Source organism: Procambarus clarkii, chromosome 82, assembly GCF_040958095.1.
Source record: "Procambarus clarkii isolate CNS0578487 chromosome 82, FALCON_Pclarkii_2.0, whole genome shotgun sequence".
Taxonomy (NCBI): Eukaryota; Metazoa; Arthropoda; class Malacostraca; order Decapoda; family Cambaridae; genus Procambarus; species Procambarus clarkii.
This window is the reverse complement of record NC_091231.1, coordinates 2,418,003-2,437,307: the sequence shown is the minus strand read 5'-3', so window position 1 is coordinate 2,437,307 and position 19,305 is coordinate 2,418,003. Positions and strand designations below refer to the sequence as shown.

At 40.5% G+C, this 19,305-nt stretch overlaps 2 protein-coding genes across 3 annotated transcripts in view; one reads left to right on the top strand and one right to left on the bottom strand.

The window, feature by feature from the left end:
• The window catches only part of bsk (mitogen-activated protein kinase dJNK), a 242,262-nt gene extending 236,277 nt beyond the window's left edge, over window positions 1–5,985 (top strand). For both annotated transcript variants that reach the window (XM_069315810.1, XM_069315811.1), the window contains exons 9-10: window positions 494–618; window positions 944–5,985. In XM_069315810.1, coding sequence (XP_069171911.1) covers window positions 494–618; window positions 944–1,174 — 356 coding nt within the window. In that variant the 3' untranslated portion in view covers window positions 1,175–5,985. The remainder of the gene's footprint in view (window positions 1–493; window positions 619–943) is intronic.
• LOC123764278 (zinc finger C3HC-type protein 1-like) lies at window positions 5,983–19,277 on the bottom strand. Its single transcript, XM_045751846.2, has 7 exons — window positions 19,105–19,277; window positions 16,455–16,699; window positions 15,322–15,536; window positions 12,281–12,402; window positions 10,776–11,184; window positions 9,588–9,770; window positions 5,983–6,129 (listed from the first exon to the last, which is right to left on the bottom strand). The coding sequence occupies exons 1-7, from the start codon at window positions 19,185–19,187 to the stop codon at window positions 6,064–6,066; spliced, it is 1,323 nt and encodes a 440-aa protein (XP_045607802.2). The 5' UTR covers window positions 19,188–19,277; the 3' UTR covers window positions 5,983–6,063.
• Window positions 19,278–19,305: the final 28 nt, after the last annotated feature.

The window sequence follows — 19,305 nt, the reverse complement described above, 5'->3', positions numbered from 1 at the left end:
AATTGACTTTATCTTTTGTTAAACATAAAATACCATCACTTTGGGTGTTATGCAAATTACAAGGCATTGTTATTTTTCTGTACAACTAAATAGCTTTACACATGACAGGAGCATTTATTTTCTTTTTTTTATTTTCCTCGGTTCTTGCTAAACACTGTGGTTTGTTACTAATGAGGGCCAGGTTGTCTGGGTGAAGACTCACATTCGTGCCCTTTTTCCTACATAATTGCAGTATGATATTGAGAACAGATTTGATATCGGCCTCAAATCAGTAATAAGTGATGGTATTTCTATGAATTTTAGATGGAAAAAAATAATGGCAGTATGCAGTGGCTAGTGCTGTGAACATCTTGAACTTCTAAAATAAATATGTAGTATACTTAAACTCTCAAATACAATAATGTCTAAGAAAACTATTTTGGGTAAAAGCACTTATGTACATATTTTGATAACTAGAACTTCTGTTTTATTAACTTATTTTTAATGGTTTCAGCAAGTCAAGCACGAGATCTGTTATCGAGGATGTTAGTAATTGACCCCGAGCGGAGGATAAGTGTTGACGAAGCACTCATGCATCCCTATATTAATGTTTGGTATGATGAAGCTGAAGTTAATGCTGTAAGTATTACAAAAATTATGTAATTACCATACTTCTCATATTTGACCACTGACCTTCACACTAGAATATACTGACCTTAACCACTTACCTGCGCCAGCCGAGTATACACGGTCGGCAAGAAATTAAGTTAGTCGTGTCATTAGTATTAATATTCCCATTTTTTGGCTAAAAGTGTTTTGGATACTATTTCTATGGTACTATTTCCTCTCAACTCCTGTGTTATTTTTGAAATCATAAAATTCAGAAACATCAAATTTATTACTAATTCAATTTTAGGTAGCTGAAAATGTATATTTCTAGTACAATTGAATATTTTTTCCATAGCCTGCACCGGGCCCATACGACCACAGTGTTGATGACCGTGAACATACAGTAGATCAGTGGAAAGAACTTATCTACAAGGAAGTAATGGACTATGAGCTGGTTTATAATTCTCCAGGTGGTGCTGGGGCTGGTGCACGTGGACCAGCTACCACTCATGCCCATGCCCCACCTGCTGCCACTAATGCAACTGCAGATGGTGACCAAGACCAACATCGTCCCAATCACAGATAGGACTGCCCTCAACCGTCTTAGCAGTCCCTCCGCCCTATGCCTGCCCTACCAGCTCACTCCTTTGTTGCACACAATTCACATTTGCTGCTGGCAAGAGACTGGTACCCATCAAGAGTTTGAAAATATGGTTAGCTCACCATTGCTTAACATGAGAATGAGAATATGATGGATTTTTGTTTGCAGTGTGTGAATGGGCCAGTATTTCTTGGTAGTTTGCTGTTTGATTGAGGTCAACTAACAGCTGTGTGCATCACCTGTTAGGAGTAACTGTCACTTCTTGTGACTGGGCATTGCAGGTTTATACTTGAAGCAACTGTACAGTAGCTGAAATTCTTGTGCAGTTATGTGACATCTCTGATCCCTCTTGTGCTTCTTGGCTGAGGCACATCATTCTGTGTAGTCCACATCATCTTCTGTGTCCATTTTGTGTTGTCAGAGTGAGTGTGCGAGTGCATGCATCACAAGTTTGAAAAATACAATTCAAACCATGATGATATAGACAAAAATATGCAATTTAGGTACTGTAAACTGTAGATAATTTCCTGCTTTCCTCATCAACATCGGAGAGAACCTGTGTACTTTCAGTGTTACCACTTACAAAATAAGATTTGTTTGCAAAATGCAATACATTGAGTCCCTATACCAAGTGAAATACTGCAAGGAATTACCAGTCTTGCTCAGCTTTTGTCAATATTGTCCAATAATTTCATGGTTGTTAAATATTTCCCATAAAGTTTGCAGAAAATATGCGGGGAAATATTTTTGCTGGTGGCTGCTAAAGAAATAAAAGTAAGGCATATCAAGTAATGATTGTGTGATGGTTGCTTATTTACAATAAGAATTATAAAACTTCTTTTATTGAAAAGTTGTGCGAGGAGGTATGTGTTGGGCTTGTGTTAATCCAAGACATTAATGAAATATTTTGAGATCTATCCATGTGATAAAAGTAAATTTTTGGTTTTAGTCCTTTTTAGCATAGCAGTTCTTCCATGGGTCTCATAGGCAAGCAATTTACAAATGTACAGTTATCTCGGTTTGTATTTCGTGTACAGATGAAAGTCTGTTGATTTTTGTGAAGTGAATTGTAAGGTAAAAAGCAACTTGAAATTGTTTGCATTGTTTAAGCATCCATTTTACCATTTCATATTTAGGCAGAATATGACGTCCCAAACTCTGCCAAGAATATGCAGTCTCTCTCTCTTCACACCATAGTATCATACCGTGTAGGGTTTTGAGATGGATGAGAACAGCCAGTAAGGGACAAAACTCCAGGTGAATTCCCCAGTTATTTTACCATTCTAATGAGTCCAGCCTCAGTATCATACAAAATCAGATTGTCTAACTTTTAAGCATCAGCTTAAGAAGGCAATATTTTTTTTGTTTTTGGTTTTTTTACTGTATCAAGTTTTGTTATTGCTAGTGGAAAATAACCCAGAGTTATGTCTCTTACTGGAATGGCTCAAGTCCGTCCACCACTCAGCTTGCAGAGGTGACATTTGACTTGCAGGCACAGGGATAGCTTGGCTCGTTTCTCTCCATTCAGCATATGTGAAAGTTATTACTTGGATTAATACTTAAGAGACAATCTCATTCAAGAAGCAAGTTTAATTTGTTAATATAATTTAACTCAAAAGGAGCTTCATGACTGAAAAAGCTGCAAATTAAAGCAGCACAATCTATGGTATATAACAAAAGTATTTATCATTTAGATAAATAGTTCACAAAATTATAGGTTTAAGCATCTTGTTTTATTTCCGTTTGAATTTTCTGCCAAGCCTTCCCGGCAGCTTGCTGTAGCCAAGTGCAGCAACACCTCATCGTCCCCCCCCCATCATGAAAGTGCTTCAAGAGTCCAACAAGTCCCAAATAGCATGAGTTTTCTGCAAGTACCCTTATCTAGCCTATAGTATGCTATAAAAGATTGGGTTACCTTGTGCAGGTTTTCAATAGTCTTTTATTAATTATTTCACTTTTATTAAGTCATGAGCTGGTACTACTTGGCAAATATATATTGACACTTCAAAAACATTGTTTAAAAATCTTACACTTAACTAGCAAGTTCTGCTACATGTAACATAAATCTGTATAGCTCGGGAGTATTAAAATTCTGCATAAAAGACAACAGATGAGCCCAAACCTACTCGTCTCATCTGGGCAATAACAGAATTACTGTACTGTGCTTGCACCGGTGTTTTTTCTGTGATACACAAACATCCACTGGACTACTTCTTACCAGTAAAGTTTATAATAAATTAACATGGATGTTCTTTGATGCACCATCTTTTAAAACAAAATAGATTCCAATTCAAATTGCCATGTTATTTAAAAAGATTTGAATTCTGCCCCTTTATATGGCTTTCTTAGAAATATTGTTGACAGCAATAATGATTTAGTTAGTTGTGTAATATTCATACCATGAGTTTCTTAAATTCTTTAGATTACAATACACGATAACACTTGCCTGAGTAAGAGTTCAGTAGTGGCACTTTCACGACCCTCAATATATTAATCTTGCTCATTACCAGTTATATTATCTAGAAATATGAAATGGGATTTTCCCCCATATTCACATCATATTTATTGTTTTTAAATAATTATGTTCTATAGTTTATAGTACTTTGTGTCAAAAGACATGAGCATCTTAATTGTATGAGCAAAGTTAATCTATAATTTCCTTCTTGTTGTACTGTGTATATATTCAAGAAATTTTAATCAGTGAGCTTTGTATTGTAACTTGTGAAGCATGATGCACTTTATTAGGAATCTGAACAAAAGAGCAATTGTACTTTCATTTAAAAAATACATTTACTTATGTACACAAGAATTTCCTTTAATTAGACTTTCCAGTGTCATGTTTGTGTACTGTAGAATTTTCCAGATGATGGTACAGGCTCTTCTGTTACTCCCTGAGCTTTGAAAGTTCATTCCTATTCCATAATTTTGGGAATGAATCTTTAATATATACATTAATATGAATATTACAGTTCATTAATTAGTAATGTTACTTATCTGTTAATAATTTTAATGTTTTTTAAATTTTACTTCATGTTCAAGAATCCGTAGCTAGATGCAAGTCTTAGTAACGTGGATATGAAACACACTTGGATTGTATCTTCATCGATGAAGAAAATACAATCATGCTTATTTAGTTTATCATTTATTGTTGAAAATGTCAACGCTAATGTATAATATTTGTAAAAGCATATCTTTAAAAAACATGAAATAAATTATGAAATATAAATTTCTGTAAAACATAGGATGGGGTGGCGAGTGTCAAGCCGTCGGTGCTCGCCAATAATATCACTCGTTGTTATGTCTGTTGCACTCCACTTTTATCCTTCCCACGGAGTGCAGGCTTAAGATATTCTTTATAGGGTGAATTAATTCGAGTGATGTTATTCATAGTGTGTGTGTGTGAGAGAATGTACGCGCACGTGCATGCTGGAAGACTGAATTGTTTGTGACTATTTTCAGTCTTTTGAATTTTAAATGAAAGTAATATGAATGATGTAGACAATGTGATGTAGTTTGAATTCAGATAATGCAACATTTACAAAATAAATGTGAAGCAAAACATCCTTTCTGGAATGATTTAAATGGATTCGAACTAACTTTGTACATTCCAGGTAATGTTTGTTGAAAGTTCATGTGCAGGCCACTGGTAGAAGTTTCTTTTGTATGGTACGTCTGGAGGCCACCCCACCTGTAGATGCTAATGCAGCTAGCCCTGTGGCACTGGGATACATTATTTAGAATATAAATACATTGTATGCTAGCTCACCTAGGCTTTAGTATAGGTTCACTAGTATAACATTTAGTGACATTGTACAAAACAAGTGCTGGGTATAGGCACTACTTAATATTTATTCCATCACCCAGGGTTGGTTGGATCTTTGTTGGACTCACTATTGTTTTTGTTAAAATGAATCCTTTTCAATTCTTCAAACATTTACAAGGGTGCTTGCATGGGGATAAAAAAAAAGTAAAAAAAATAAAAAATAAAAAAAGGGGGAGGGTTGATATTTATGTTATGGGTGTGGAATTGGCCACTGGAATGGTAGGCATAACTATACCTGTCCATATGATGTTTCCTTAGTGCTCAAGAAGGATGAATAAACACCCTGTGTATTTCTTGTAGAAATTAGGAATATGCAGTGTTTCCAGATCATCCCATTTAGGTGTTGACATCGGCCACCACTTGTTACCCACCTCCACCCGCAGCTCTCGTGCTCATTTGTGTCTGTACACATCTGTGCGTGTGAGCATGTGTACATTGTGTGCATGCATGCACTGCAGTTACACATGTGAATGTTTATGCATGAAGTGCACTTGATTGTATGACTGGCCATTGTACAGAGTAGTTGGTATCATACTACTGAGGAAGATACTGATTGGTGTTAAGTTTTATGTCTGTTGACCTGTCTTTCCCTATGGATATAACCCAGTTTCAACGTAAAGAAACCTCTTTGCTAGAGAGAACTTGACAGTATTTCATGGTGTTACAGAACAGTAGTTGCTAAGGCAGTCACCTTCATCCAATAACCTTGTGGTCTATGAGCAATAGTAGTTGTCCAGTATGTCTGTTGCTGGCTTATATAGGCCCCAGAACCTGGCAGTAATCCACATATTTAAATATTGTCCAGATAAAAAGCATGTGAATCCCTGGCAATGGGCTATCCATGGGAAAATGCAGTTCTACCTGCTACACCTGTTTAACTCTCAACATTTGTGCTTAGTCAGGACAAATCATCATAACCTTTTGTATATAAAGCAACCCCAGTAGTGCAAACAAAAATAAAACTATCAAACAATCTTACCTTTTATTTTATAAAATTACTCCAAACAAAATACTTAGGCAAATCTGTAGTAAAGCAAAGTCTACTTCAACACTAGTATTCCGATGACAAGCTATTCAACATTTTGCGAATTGATCGCAAGCCATCCACATTTTTTGCCTGTAAAAAAAAAGTGATAAGACACATTGCATTGTAATACTGTGCATAAACTAGCATGTGCACATCACTAACATTTCTCAAATTTTACTTTAGGAGGATACCGTGAATGGAAGCCTTTAAATAACCTTAACTAAACAATTGGTAATGTCTTGTCCCTTATAGACATGACCAAAAGAAGGCACCAAGCCGGGAAGACTATGTAGCACCACGAATCTCGCAAGAGATTCAAAAGCCACTAAATTTCTCAATACGAGAAAAGTGCATAAGGCGAGCGATATCAAAGGTATTTGATTCACCACGGACTCTATCGAGGGACATTAGGCAAGCAATATAAATGATCATCAGGACATTCTGCAAGGTGGTGCACAACTAAGTGGAAGAATGTAGTTTGGACAACAATGGACCATGTCCCTTCTCTTTAAGTGCCCATTAGTTAAGCATGTATTGCCAATATGTAACCTAGCCAAAGCTGTTTCCCCCTATTACAGTGGTAGGAGGAAGGCCAAGGGTATAAATTACCTTTAAGTGTGCAGTTTGTTACCTATAACACCTCTCCAACAACCCTGCCAATCATCTCGGACCGTGGAATGAATGACTGGGTAGAAATCTGAATAAAGAATTCCTTTTTTGGGGAAAATGGGACAAGTGCAGATGGCCGCCTTTGCAGCAGTGTCCATTTAAGATAACACCAATATGACTGGGAGCCCAGCAAAACTCAATTGCTTTTAATCGGTTAGAGATAAGAAACAGCCAATAATGGACTTCGGCCACCAAAGGATGCAAAGGGTTAAATGACTCTACAGCCATAAGGGCACTGAGTCAACCACAATGACAAACAAACATTGACATTACAAAAACAGGTGATAAGAGCATACAAAATTGCATAAAGTTCCACCATGCAGATGCTAGTCTCCAATGGGAAGTAGCACATCCTGGTTTGATCAGGAAAGACAACAGAGTAGCCAACACTGTCTTTAACCCATCTGTGAATAGTGGAATGGAGTGGGAGTGCAAAGTGTTCAAGGAAAAGACATTTCAGAACAGTAGAAGGGGTATAAGCCTTCACCATGTGGGTCAAAGACTTGAAAAACTTTGCAAGTGGGACTCACCATGGGGGCAAGGATGGAACGACACAAGGAGAGATTGCAAATGTGACTCAAGAAAAGTGAGACATTCTTACAGAAATAGGAAGGTGGTGAAATGGAATAGAGCCCACCTGAGGGGCAACAGTCCAAGCATGGCATAAGCAGAAGATGAGTTGCTGCAGGGACCATGCAAGGAAGTGAAGGCAGTAATGATCACAATGATAATGTAGAGACAGCATGCTAGTTTTAATACACAAGCTCTAGGTAGACGAATGAAAGGCACCAGAGTTGAGGCATATTTCAGTATGGTGCAGAGCATCAAGACAAGGAAGGGATAAAGGAAAGGCAGAAAATTAGATAGAGCAGCCATAATCAAGTTTAGACAGCACAAGAGAGGAAAGCAAATAAAGGAGTCTGCATCTATCAGTTCCCAGGAAGTAAGGACAAGACTAAGGGCCTTAGAGCATTCAACTCGGAGGTAAGAGATATAAGGTCACCAAGATAAACAAGTGTCAAAGACTAACCCCCATAAGTTTAATCTTTATACAGAAGGGATTACTATAGTGTAACAATGGGGAACAAAGAACAACATGCTTCCAGGTAAAAGTCATAGCATAAGTCTTAGTCATAGAGAAATTGAAGCCATGATTAGTGGCTTAGGACTACACTTTATCAATTACAAGATGGAACTGGTGATGGAGGAAAGGGAAGTTTTCTCACCATGACAGGAGAATGAGAGATCCTCAACATCAGAGGTCCGTGGTTGTTCAATATCCTCCCAGCGAGCATAAGAAATATTGCCGGAACAACCGTGGACATCTTCAAGAGAAAACTAGATAGTTTTCCACAAGGAGTGCCAGACCAACCGGGCTGTGGTGGGTATGTGAACCTGCGGGCTGCTCCAAGCAACAGTCTGGTGGACCAAACTCTCACAAGCCAGAGTTTGGGGAATAGAAGAACTCCCAGAACCCCATCAAGCAGGTATAAAGCCCCTGTACAGTCTCAAATGACTGTACAGGGGAAGGAAAAAATGATGGAAATGTTTAAGCAGACACGGCTATCACAAGAGAGGAAAATAAACCTAAACAGGGAGATCGAAGAAATAGAGCAAACGTTGAAGCAAACATACGAGTCTGAGGAAATGGAATTGGAACAGACAGTTATACAAGAGATAAAGAAAAATCCAAAATATTTTTTCATATACCCAAAATCAAAAACCTCTACCAGTATTAGACCTTTAATTACAACCGAAGGTATGTACACAGAAGACAACAAAGAAATTAATGGAATTCTAAGAAGCCAGTATGAGGCTATGTTTAGCACACCAATAAACAACATGAAAATTGAAGATCCAGACAGTTTCTTTATGAATGACATCCAAGCTGCAGATAATATTACGGATATTAACACAGTTAATCTTAGAGGTTAGATTTTGTAAATAAAGTTGCTTAAGAACTGGATGCTTTTTAAAGTTACTCATAAGACAGAATATGATTTGGGTGCCTTAATGAAACATAAAGCTGCAATTAGTTCATTGTGTGGGGTCAACATGTAAACTAGGCAGAAACATTTCCCACTTTGTTTCAGTGGCAGGAGGAAGGCCATGGTAATAGGTCACATTTGACAGTACTGTATGTAGTTTGTCATTGATAATAGCTAACCATCTATCTCTGTGACATATGCCATATGAATGTCTGAGATAGGAATCTGGAACTAATGTTTCAGGAACAACCATCACTTAGCTTAAGTGTGAAGCAAAGAACAAGCCCTGTCAGAGGTATCAGGTTCCTGAGGCTCTAATGTGTGCACTCACCTTGCGGGGGTTGAGCTTTGGTTCTTTGGTCCCGCCTCTTAACTGGTGTATAGATTCTGGAGCCTATTGGGTTCTATCAAATATACATTTGAAACTGTATGGAGTCTGCCTCCACCAAATCACTGCCTAATGCATTCCACTTAACTACTCTGACAGTGAAAAAATTCTTTCTAATGTGTCTGTGGCTCATTTGGGTACTAAGCTTCCACCTGTATCCCCTTTTTTGTGTTTCACCTATACTAAATAGTTTATCTTTGTCCGCCCTGTCAATTCCCCAAAGATTTTTGTAGTGGTGATCATGTCTCCCCTAACTCTTCTGTTTTCCAGGAACGTGAGGTTTAGCTCCCTTAGCCTTTCCCCATAGCTCATACCTATCAGTTCTGGGACTAGTCTGATGGCATACCTCTGATCTTCTCTCTGTCTTGTGTTTAACTAGATATGGACTCCAGGCTCTAGGTATGTGTGAAAGGCTATGAGAGATACTTAACTATAATGCAGCAGTTAGGGACGCAATATACATACAGAATGTATAGGAGACAAAGAAATTAATACACACTTACATATTTGTCAGATGAGCTTAAATCTTTTCTGTTTGATAAATTTATTACGGCTCTTGTCTGCTCAATAACCAATTCATATCCATATTTTTCATTTTGCCCACTTTCTTCTCCTTGGATCTTCAACACCCACGGACACCAATGACGGTGTTCTTCTAGAGGATGGAAATACCGCTTCTTCTCACTCTATAGGAAAAATAAATGGTTCAGAATAAAAAGGCATGAAATTCAATGTGCTTATGACCTAAAAAGAAGTTCAGGCATATTAACAAATACCAGCAGGGAAATGAGAAACAGTTTGTCAAATGTAATACAAATAAAATCACAAATATTTACAAAAACTGTAGAAGCTCGATAATCCGGAGCACGCCAATCCAGAAAACGCCCTAATCCGGCAAAAATCATGGCCGGATAAAGTATCCGGCCATGATTTCCCTATCCTTACAGAATAGAATATCCCTATCCTATCCATAGAAGCCGAATTACAGGATATTTGGCTAGATCAGCGTATACTGTTAAAGTTAAAATCTGATCCGGTTAACTTCCTACCGATGTTGCCCAATCCGGACAAGTGGAGATTATTCTGGATCAGAAAGTCAGGTCAGACACAGGGCCGTACCGTATTAATCCCACACAACTGTGGCTCCAGGTGCTTGGTGTAGGAGGTGCTGGGGTGGGTGGGTGATGTCGGGAGAGAAGGAAGAGTTGGGAGGGAGTGCCTGGGGAATAAGGGGCATGCAGAGGGGCCTATACAGTACAATAATTACCAATACTGTAATTTTAGAACAATTCATCACAGTCAATAACAAAATAAATATTTTATAATACAGTACTGTATTATAACGAATACAAGTTTCTTAAAAAACAATTTGCACAGGTTGAAGTTTGCTCCTAAAATATTGGGAGATTTTTTCCCTGCCTGGCGGCCTACGTAACGTGCCTGCTTGCCCGAAGTGGAGCCGTCCAAGCCTGGTCAAGCCAAACAGCCCATGTGTTGCAGACCCTTGTGTTATACGACAGTGCCACGCCATTAGTGAAATATTTTTTTAAATAACTTTTTTGTTTTCATAGTAACATTGATAATTTTTAGCCAAGACTATGTCTGGTAGCAGCATCAATCGTTCTGGAGGTGTTAAGAGGAAGAAGGTTACCCTAACAATTACGGACAATTCATGGATACACAGATAATACCTCTTTTATGTGTGGTGATGGTGATCCAGTAATTAACGGAGGAAATTCATCTTTAGTATCGTGTGCTTCATTTACTCCATTGCTGTCATATTTCTTGGTTCTCGGCTTTTTTTTTTTTCGTGTATTATGCTCACTAATATTTTGTTTATTTAGAGTCTCTTCATTTCCCTGTTCAATAACACGCTTTCCTCTCAAGCGTTTAAACCACTTTGATGAGGGTCTATCATCATCGGTAGCTTTTGTGTCAATGCCACTCTTTTCTTCTCCAACTTCATTTTCTTTGCTAGGTAACTTTAGAGTTTTTTGACCTGGTTCAGTCACCTCTGATACTGCATTTTCGACATTTTTCACTTCATCAGCTCTGGTAAAGAAGCTCCAAAGCCCGACTGACCGTCTGCAAACTCTGCACCTAAAAAAATATATTTAACGTAAATTAAATTGTTTAATCTTGATACAAATAATGCTTAAATTGCATAATGACAATCAAAAAAGGCTTCCTAGGTTGCCAATGATTATTGGACAGTGTACAATCAGTCTGAGTTATAATGACTGATAGATAAATGGATGAAAGGATATAACAAGAGAGACATTAATACTGTATGGTGCTAAATAAAGTATAGACAAAATAACACATGAAACAATAAATACAAATTGGACAATTCGAGATTAAGAAAAGACCCTTCTAAATTCCAACTTGGAAAAAGGGTTGGATTGTTTTAAGTGTAGGTTAGACATAAATGCAGTGGTTTGGTTAGGAATAAATAAAAGCTGCCTTTTCAATATATTCTATGCTTACCTTACCTATCAGTGAGTATATATTTTCATGTTCTTATTTTTATAGTGCAAGATTGGCACAATACAGGAAGAGGGAACAAAATACAGTGAGCTGAGAACAGCATATTTCTAGTCACCTTTTATACAGACAACTTTATCCTATAACTAGTGGAAGCAGTCAGCTGGGTTTAAAAAATGAGAGATGCCACCTTGGAACTCAACACAAGTTCCAGCATCAGCGACAGCAATTTTCATGTATATCTGCACTAAAGTTCCTACAGTTTAGACCAATTGGCAAGCAACTGCTTCACACGCTGCAGGAAGTGACAGACATTGGCAGGCTGTCTCTCCTAATAGTAAATAGTTGTGCATCAGCTAAGTGTATCAAATATAAATCACATTTATTAAAGCCCAGAAGATATAGGCTTTCATTTCAGGTTACGAGTTTGTTGATATGCGTACAGGCCGACGTGTTTGGGAGCCAGAGGCGCATGCGCCACCCATGGTTGCTCATTCAGTACTAACCCAGCCAGCAGCCCTAAGGCATTCTGGGAATTTTTTCCAAGATGGCTGCCTCTCACTGGAGATCCTAAGAGTCCATTTCGTACACAACCAACCTCGCACACATTTAGAATGGGCACAGAAAAATAAAAAAAAGAGTTTTCTCGGTTGGCGCAGTTTCCTGCCGACCGAGAATACTCGGCTGGAGCAGTTAAATGGTTAACAAGTACCTGAGGTAGGCTCCTTCCCCATGAGACCATCCAGACAGTACAAGAACAACCGACGATATCTTCACTTCTTCATCTGCAGTGCTGCATGTAAACACTCCCTTAATAAAATCGTCATCCAATTTCTAAGGGTGGAAAAATAACTAAACTACTGAACATGGTTTAGTATATAGGAAAACATTATAAATCTAAATTCAATAAGACATGAAGAGAAAACAACATACAAGCAAGTATAGTATAATAAGAGTATGTGGAAATTATGATCACAATGTCATTCTCCAAAATCAAATACCCATATGCCAATGAAGTACCATGCATACTAGCTTAAATTCAAAATTTTCAGTTTAAATTTTGCATCAATAATTTTGTTTATATTACAAATATAGAATCACTATCAAGAAAATGCTATTGAGAGTGAGACAGAGGCAGGGCTATATTATCTGTTGTAGTGACTGTCAAAGTGTATGTAAGTGAATTTCTGGAGCACTGGTAAAGGTCATAGAACACAAGTAAGATCTTGATACCATTCAATACCTTATGAACATGCACTAGTTAAGCAATGATATGATATGACAACTGCTTGCCCAAAATGTTGTGCATATTAGTGGCTTTAAGCACTAGCATGTACTAGCACTATCTACAAATCAAACATTCTTTTTATAACTCATTTTTAATGTATATATGTATTTTTACCTGGATAAACATTATCATTATCATATTGGTCATTACATAACCTTTAATGAAACATAATCTGCTAAACTTTAAAGTGATGTTATGAATTATAGATGAATAGAATCTGTTTTCATTACCATATACTGTACTATTTGTTCATCAAAATAATGTTTTTTTTTTGTATTACCTACACCCACTTGCCCAAGCTGTTGGTTGGCAACAATTGCTGTTCATCTAACATGTTACGTCCAGCACTCTGCTGCCTAAGTTACACAAGACTCACTGTACTCATTCCGTTATTCCAGAATTTGCATCAGATAAATGTTGAATAAACTGTCCCTGCTCTGCACTTGCCCTTTTCCTTTACAATATTTTCACATTCTACACTTTGATAATTTATCTGAATTTACCTGAGGGCCACTAACACTCTAGTGGCCTCGACAGAGACAGGAAGCCGGTGGCTTATCAAAGGTTCCCCCCCCCCATTTGCCCTGATGATTTTTTTTTCAGATGGATTTTAAAGTTTAACAGAGTTTTGGCATTTACGGCTTCGGTGGGTAGGCAGTTTCATGGGTTTATTACCCTGTGGGTGAAAAAGCATCTCCTGTTTTTCGTCTTGCAAGCCGGTCGAGCCGGTCGGCCGAGCGGACAGCACGCTGGACTTGTGATCCTGTGGTCCCGGGTTCGATCCCGGGCGCCGGCGAGAAACAATGGGCAGAGTTTCTTTCACCCTATGCCCCTGTTACCTAGCAGTAAAATAGGTACCTGGGTGTTAGTCAGCTGTCACGGGCTGCTTCCTCGGGGTGGAGGCCTGGTCGAGGACCGGGCCGCGGGGACACTGAAGCCCCGAAATCATCTCAAGATAACCTCAAGATACGATTGCATTGTGGTTTGCTGAGCTTGAAACCAGTTGCTCCTTGTTTGTGTTACATCTGATCTTTTCAAGAAATTGTCTGGATAAACTTCCTCCAAATCATTCAGTATTTTAAAGGTTTTGATGAGATCCATCCTGTCATGCCTGGTTTACAGTGTAGTTAGCCCTGATTTAAACCAGCAAATAGAAGAGGCAACTAGGAAAGTAAAAACCCAGATCTTATTTTTACAAACAACGATGAGCTGATTAGGAACATAATAATTACAACTTCTTGTTACTCAGATCACAACCTGATCAAAGTTCAGACAAGCATGGGCAATAGACCTGTGCAGCCAATTTCAAATCTAAGGAGGAGAATTCAGCAAATTCAATTTTAATAACAAAATGATTAACTGAACGAATAAACCAAGACCTCACAGAATAATGCTGGGAAGAACAACTATATAATACATGTTGACCAGACCACACACTAGAAGGTGAAGGGACGTTGACATTTCGACACAATTGACTTGAGAATGGTCCAGGACGGACCGAAACGTCGTCGTCCCTTCACCTTCTAGTATGTGGTCTGGTCAACATACTTCAACCACGTTATTGCAACTACATAATACAGTACAGTGCTTCGAGAAAATAGGCACAGTAGCACCAGAAATATGTAGATGGCATATACCACTAAGAAAAAAGAAAAAGATGCAAATTGGAATAAGAATGGCGCTTCCTCTATAGGCAAAGAAAACAAATAGCAGAACATCTCAAATGCTCCACTCTATCCCAACAACGACGAGGAAGGCTATGTAAGAAAATAGCCCTATTAACAAAATAATTAAATAAATGCATCTAGCATTGAGCCCTTGCACAAGGGTAATAATAATAAAATTAACAGCTACATTCAGACCTGGAGAAATTGCTGACCTAGAGAGCATGCAAAAATACTTTACTGCTAGAATCTACTCTATAAGTCATCTTAATTATTGGGACCGATTAAAAGATCTAAACTTGTATTCTCTAGAGCGCACGCGAAAGATACATAATAATCTACATATTGGATATTAGAGGGACTGGTTCCAAATCTGAACACAGAAATAACATCACATGAGATCGATAGGCATGGCAGGATGTGCAAAATACCCCATTGAAAAGCAGAGGTAGGTCCCTGGGTATTGGCCTCCCTCAAGCACCCGACAACCACCACACCCCCCTTCGAGAGCGCCTCCACCCAGTGAAACAATAAATACTAATTTATTTTTGCCTTTTTCTTACATTTTGCATACAAATTTATAAGTCTATAATGATTTTTTTTTTTTTTGTGCACTGGCAGATTTGACCATTTCCCCATAGCCACTGTTAAGGGTTAATCAGTGTGATAGCTTCAGGAAGCTGATGGGGCTCCCCACAGAAACAATACTGTAGTTAAATTTAAAAAAATACATAAAAGTTAAACCAGAAAATATTACTTTCACTCATTAATAATCCCATAACACACTCACTATCTTCTTACCAATGTCTTCATTAGTGTGCTTTGATCAATATGTGGCAAGGCTGAGTTAAAAGCAGCCAAACTGACTGCAGAGTTTGTCAAGTTGTGTAGCTCTTCAACAGTAGTAACACAAGGAGGTTGGGTCAGCTCCTCTGGACTGGGATCATGAATCCATCCACAGGCTTCCTTATGACTTTTTAAAAGACGACTTCTTAGTAAATTTAAAAACGTTTTGCCTGTGGGCCAAAAGAAAAAACATGAAAGAAACCTGGTACAGTAATTTTCTATAAATAAAAAAGTAAACCAAAATAATCGTTACTAAAGACAAAAAATATTTAATGTTCAAGAGTCAACTCTCCATTTTCCAGATAAATGGGATCAAACCTAGTCAGCCAATTATGGTGAGTATATGTAACAGTTATGCATCTGTACTGGGTGAGAGCTCTCAACACATTAACTCTTAAACTGTTCCCTTCAAGAGATTGACTGAAGAGGCTTCCATTGTCTGTGGATGATTGAACATACTTTGTAATATTCAATGTTTCTAAAGGGTCTATGCAGTTGCCATTTGAAACTAGACCTCTGGCAATCATTTGCCATATTGGGACAATATTCTAAAAGCCTTAGTTATCTTCCTGAGCATTATTAAACAAATTTGCACCATCCATTTACTGATGTCTATACTCACGTAAGTGAGTATAGAATGAAGGCTAGCTGTACTACCTGGTGTACTACCAAGGATTCCCAAAGACTTGGCAAGCATCAAAGCTCTGGACACTACTAATCTTTTATAGAATATCTCTTTAATTTGATGTCCTAACTTTTGCAATACAGCACTGTATACATATTAACCATTTTTTTTTAGTCCACCAAGAACATCAATAACTCTTAAATTTCCTGAAACCCACCAACTATACCTTAATCTTCATGATTTTCATCCCTCCCTCAACAATGCATTAAATGGTTTTATAATCTGCCACCAGGTGGCTACATGGTCAATAAAAGTTGGGAACTTCCTTGCACCACCATATGACAGTACACAGACATTCTGCAGATAACACAGATAAAATTAACATTGCAACAGAGCAGAAATTGGAAACGCTAGTTTATAAATACTGTAGTTTAATATTTGTCAAGAACATAATATAACTAACGTGCATCCTGGTCAACAGGGTTAGGTAGGGCAGCGCACACAACTTCTCGGCAAGTGACACACTGAAGGATGTCCTTCTCTATTATGTGCCAACCCCATCTGGCACATTCAAGTGGGCTCACTTCTAACACATTCCATAGTCCTGGTTGAAAGGATTCCACACGGCTACAGAATGCCTCGTAATTCTGAGGCTGAGTCTTGGATGAGCTTGTAATATTACAGTTTGGATTTGTTCTATCATCATTCCTGTCAAGCAAAAATAAGTGTAAATTACAGACAATAGAAGCAATAAATCCTTAAACAAAGATCAGTGACCGTTAGGCCTTAGGCTAATTAATAATACTGTATAAAGAAATGCTGTCAATGTTTAATGCACAAAAAACCAGCGTTGAATGTAATGAAACGCCATTTTCTGGGTAAGCCCCGGAGGCTCCCTGGAGCTTATCGGGCTAATTATGGAGTTCAAACCTACCAGGGACCAGAGAGCCGGTCAGCCGAGCGGACAGCACACTGGACTTGTGATCCTGTGGTCCTGGGTTCGATCCCAGGCGCTGGCGAGAAACAATGGGCAGAGTTTCTTTCACCCTATGCCCCTGTTACCTAGCAGTAAAATAGGTACCTGGGTATTAGCCAGCTGTCACGGGCTGCTTCCTGGGGGTGGAGGCCTGGTCGAGGACCGGGCCGCGGGGACACTAAAAAAAAAAAAAAAGCCCCGAAATCATCTCAAGATAACCAGAGCCAGAATCTGGCTCCCTAAAGAGAGGTTTCAGGGAGCAATGGCCCTGGAAAAAACCCCGTGGTTGGGGGATTTCCTTATCTGCCATCGACCGGGGTTCATCGTCCAGAGTCCCGAACTTCTGGCACAGCCAACTGAAGGAGTCGGCATCGACCACCCATTCCATGGAAAGGGGAAGGAAACGAAACAGGCCGTCCACCAAGACGTTGGACACCCCCAGACATGAAACGCGATACTTGGATTGACCCATCCCATAGTTGGGTCTGATTCCAACAGGGGTTCGAATAATTATACTTAGGTAATTACACACATCCCAGGAAGCAGCCGTTTAACTCCCAGGTACAAATTTACTACTGCGTGAACAGGAGCATCAGGGTGAAAAACTCTGCCCATTTGTTTCTGCCTTGGCTGGAGGATCAAACCCGGGCCCCTTAGGACTACGACCGAGCGCTGTTCCACTCAGCCGTGAGGCCCCACGCGGTGTCACATGGAGAGAGAGGGGACACAGTGTCACATGGAGAGGGCACTGTGTCAGCCTGGGAGGAGAGGATGTGTTACCTGGAGGGAGAGGAGGCTGTGTCACCTGGAGGGAGAGAGGAGGATGTGTCACCTGGAGAGAGAGGATGCTGTGTCACCTGGAGGGAGAGAGGAGGATGTGTCACCTGGAGGGAGAGGAGGCTGTGTCACCTGGAGAGAGAGGATGCTGTGTCACCTGGAGGGAGAGGATGCTGTGTCACCTGGAGGGAGAGAGGAGGATGTGTCACCTGGAGAGAGAGGATGCTGTGTCACCTGGAGGGAGAGGATGCTGTGTCACCTGGAGGGAGAGAGGAGGATGTGTCACCTGGAGAGAGAGGATGCTGTGTCACCTGGAGGGAGAGAGGAGGATGTGTCACCTGGAGGGAGAGGAGGCTGTGTCACCTGGAGAGAGAGGATGCTGTGTCACCTGGAGGGAGAGAAGGCTGTGTCACCTGGAGTGAGAGAGGAGGCTGTGTCACCTGGAGGGAGAGGATGCTGTGTCACCTGGAGGGAGAGAGGATGCTGTGTCACCTGGAGGGAGAGAAGGCTGTGTCACCTGGAGGGAGAGAGGATGCTGTGTCACCTGGAGGGAGAGGATGCTGTGTCACCTGGAGGGAGAGGAAGCTGTGTCACCTGGAGGGAGAGAGAAGGCTGTGTCACCTGGAGGGAGAGAGAAGGCTGTGTCACCTGGAGGGAGAGGATGCTGTGTCACCTGGAGGGAGAGGATGCTGTGTCACCTGGAGGGAGAGGATGCTGTGTCACCTGGAGGGAGAGGATGCTGTGTCACCTGGAGGGAGAGGATGCTGTGTCACCTGGAGGGAGAGAGAAGGCTGTGTCACCTGGAGGGAGAGAGAAGGCTGTGTCACCTGGAGGGAGAGGATGCTGTGTCACCTGGAGGGAGAGGATGCTGTATCACCTGGAGGGAGAGGATGCTGTGTCACCTGGAGGGAGAGGATGCTGTGTCACCTGGAGGAAGAGGATGCTGTGTTACCTGGAGGGAGAGGATGCTGTGTCACCTGGAGGGAGAGGAAGCTGTGTCACCTGGAGGGAGAGAGAAGGCTGTGTCACCTGGAGGGAGAGAGAAGGCTGTGTCACCTGGAGGGAGAGGATGCTGTGTCACCTGGAGGGAGAGGATGTTGTGTCACCTGGAGGGAGAGGATGCTGTGTTACCTGGAGGGAGAGGATGCTGTGTCACCTGGAGGGAGAGAGAAGGCTGTGTCACCTGGAGGGAGAGGATGCTGTGTCACCTGGAGGGAGAGGATGCTGTGTCACCTGGAGGGAGAGGATGCTGTGTCACCTGGAGGGAGAGGATGCTGTGTCACCAGGAGGGAGAGAGAAGGCTGTGTCACCTGGAGGGAGAGGATGCTGTGTCACCTGGAGGGAGAGGATGCTGTGTCACCTGGAGGGAGAGGATGCTGTGTCAGCCACAGAGGCGAGGAGGGCGAGTATCCTGTGGTGGTGGTGGTGGTAGAGGGCGGCCATGAGTGGTGAGGGCAGGGAGACGCGGGTGACCCGGGCCGCCGGGTCTGTGTTGACTGTTGCCTGGTCACGTGACCCACCGCGCCGACCCCCTCCTCCACTCCCTGCTTCTCAACTCTTT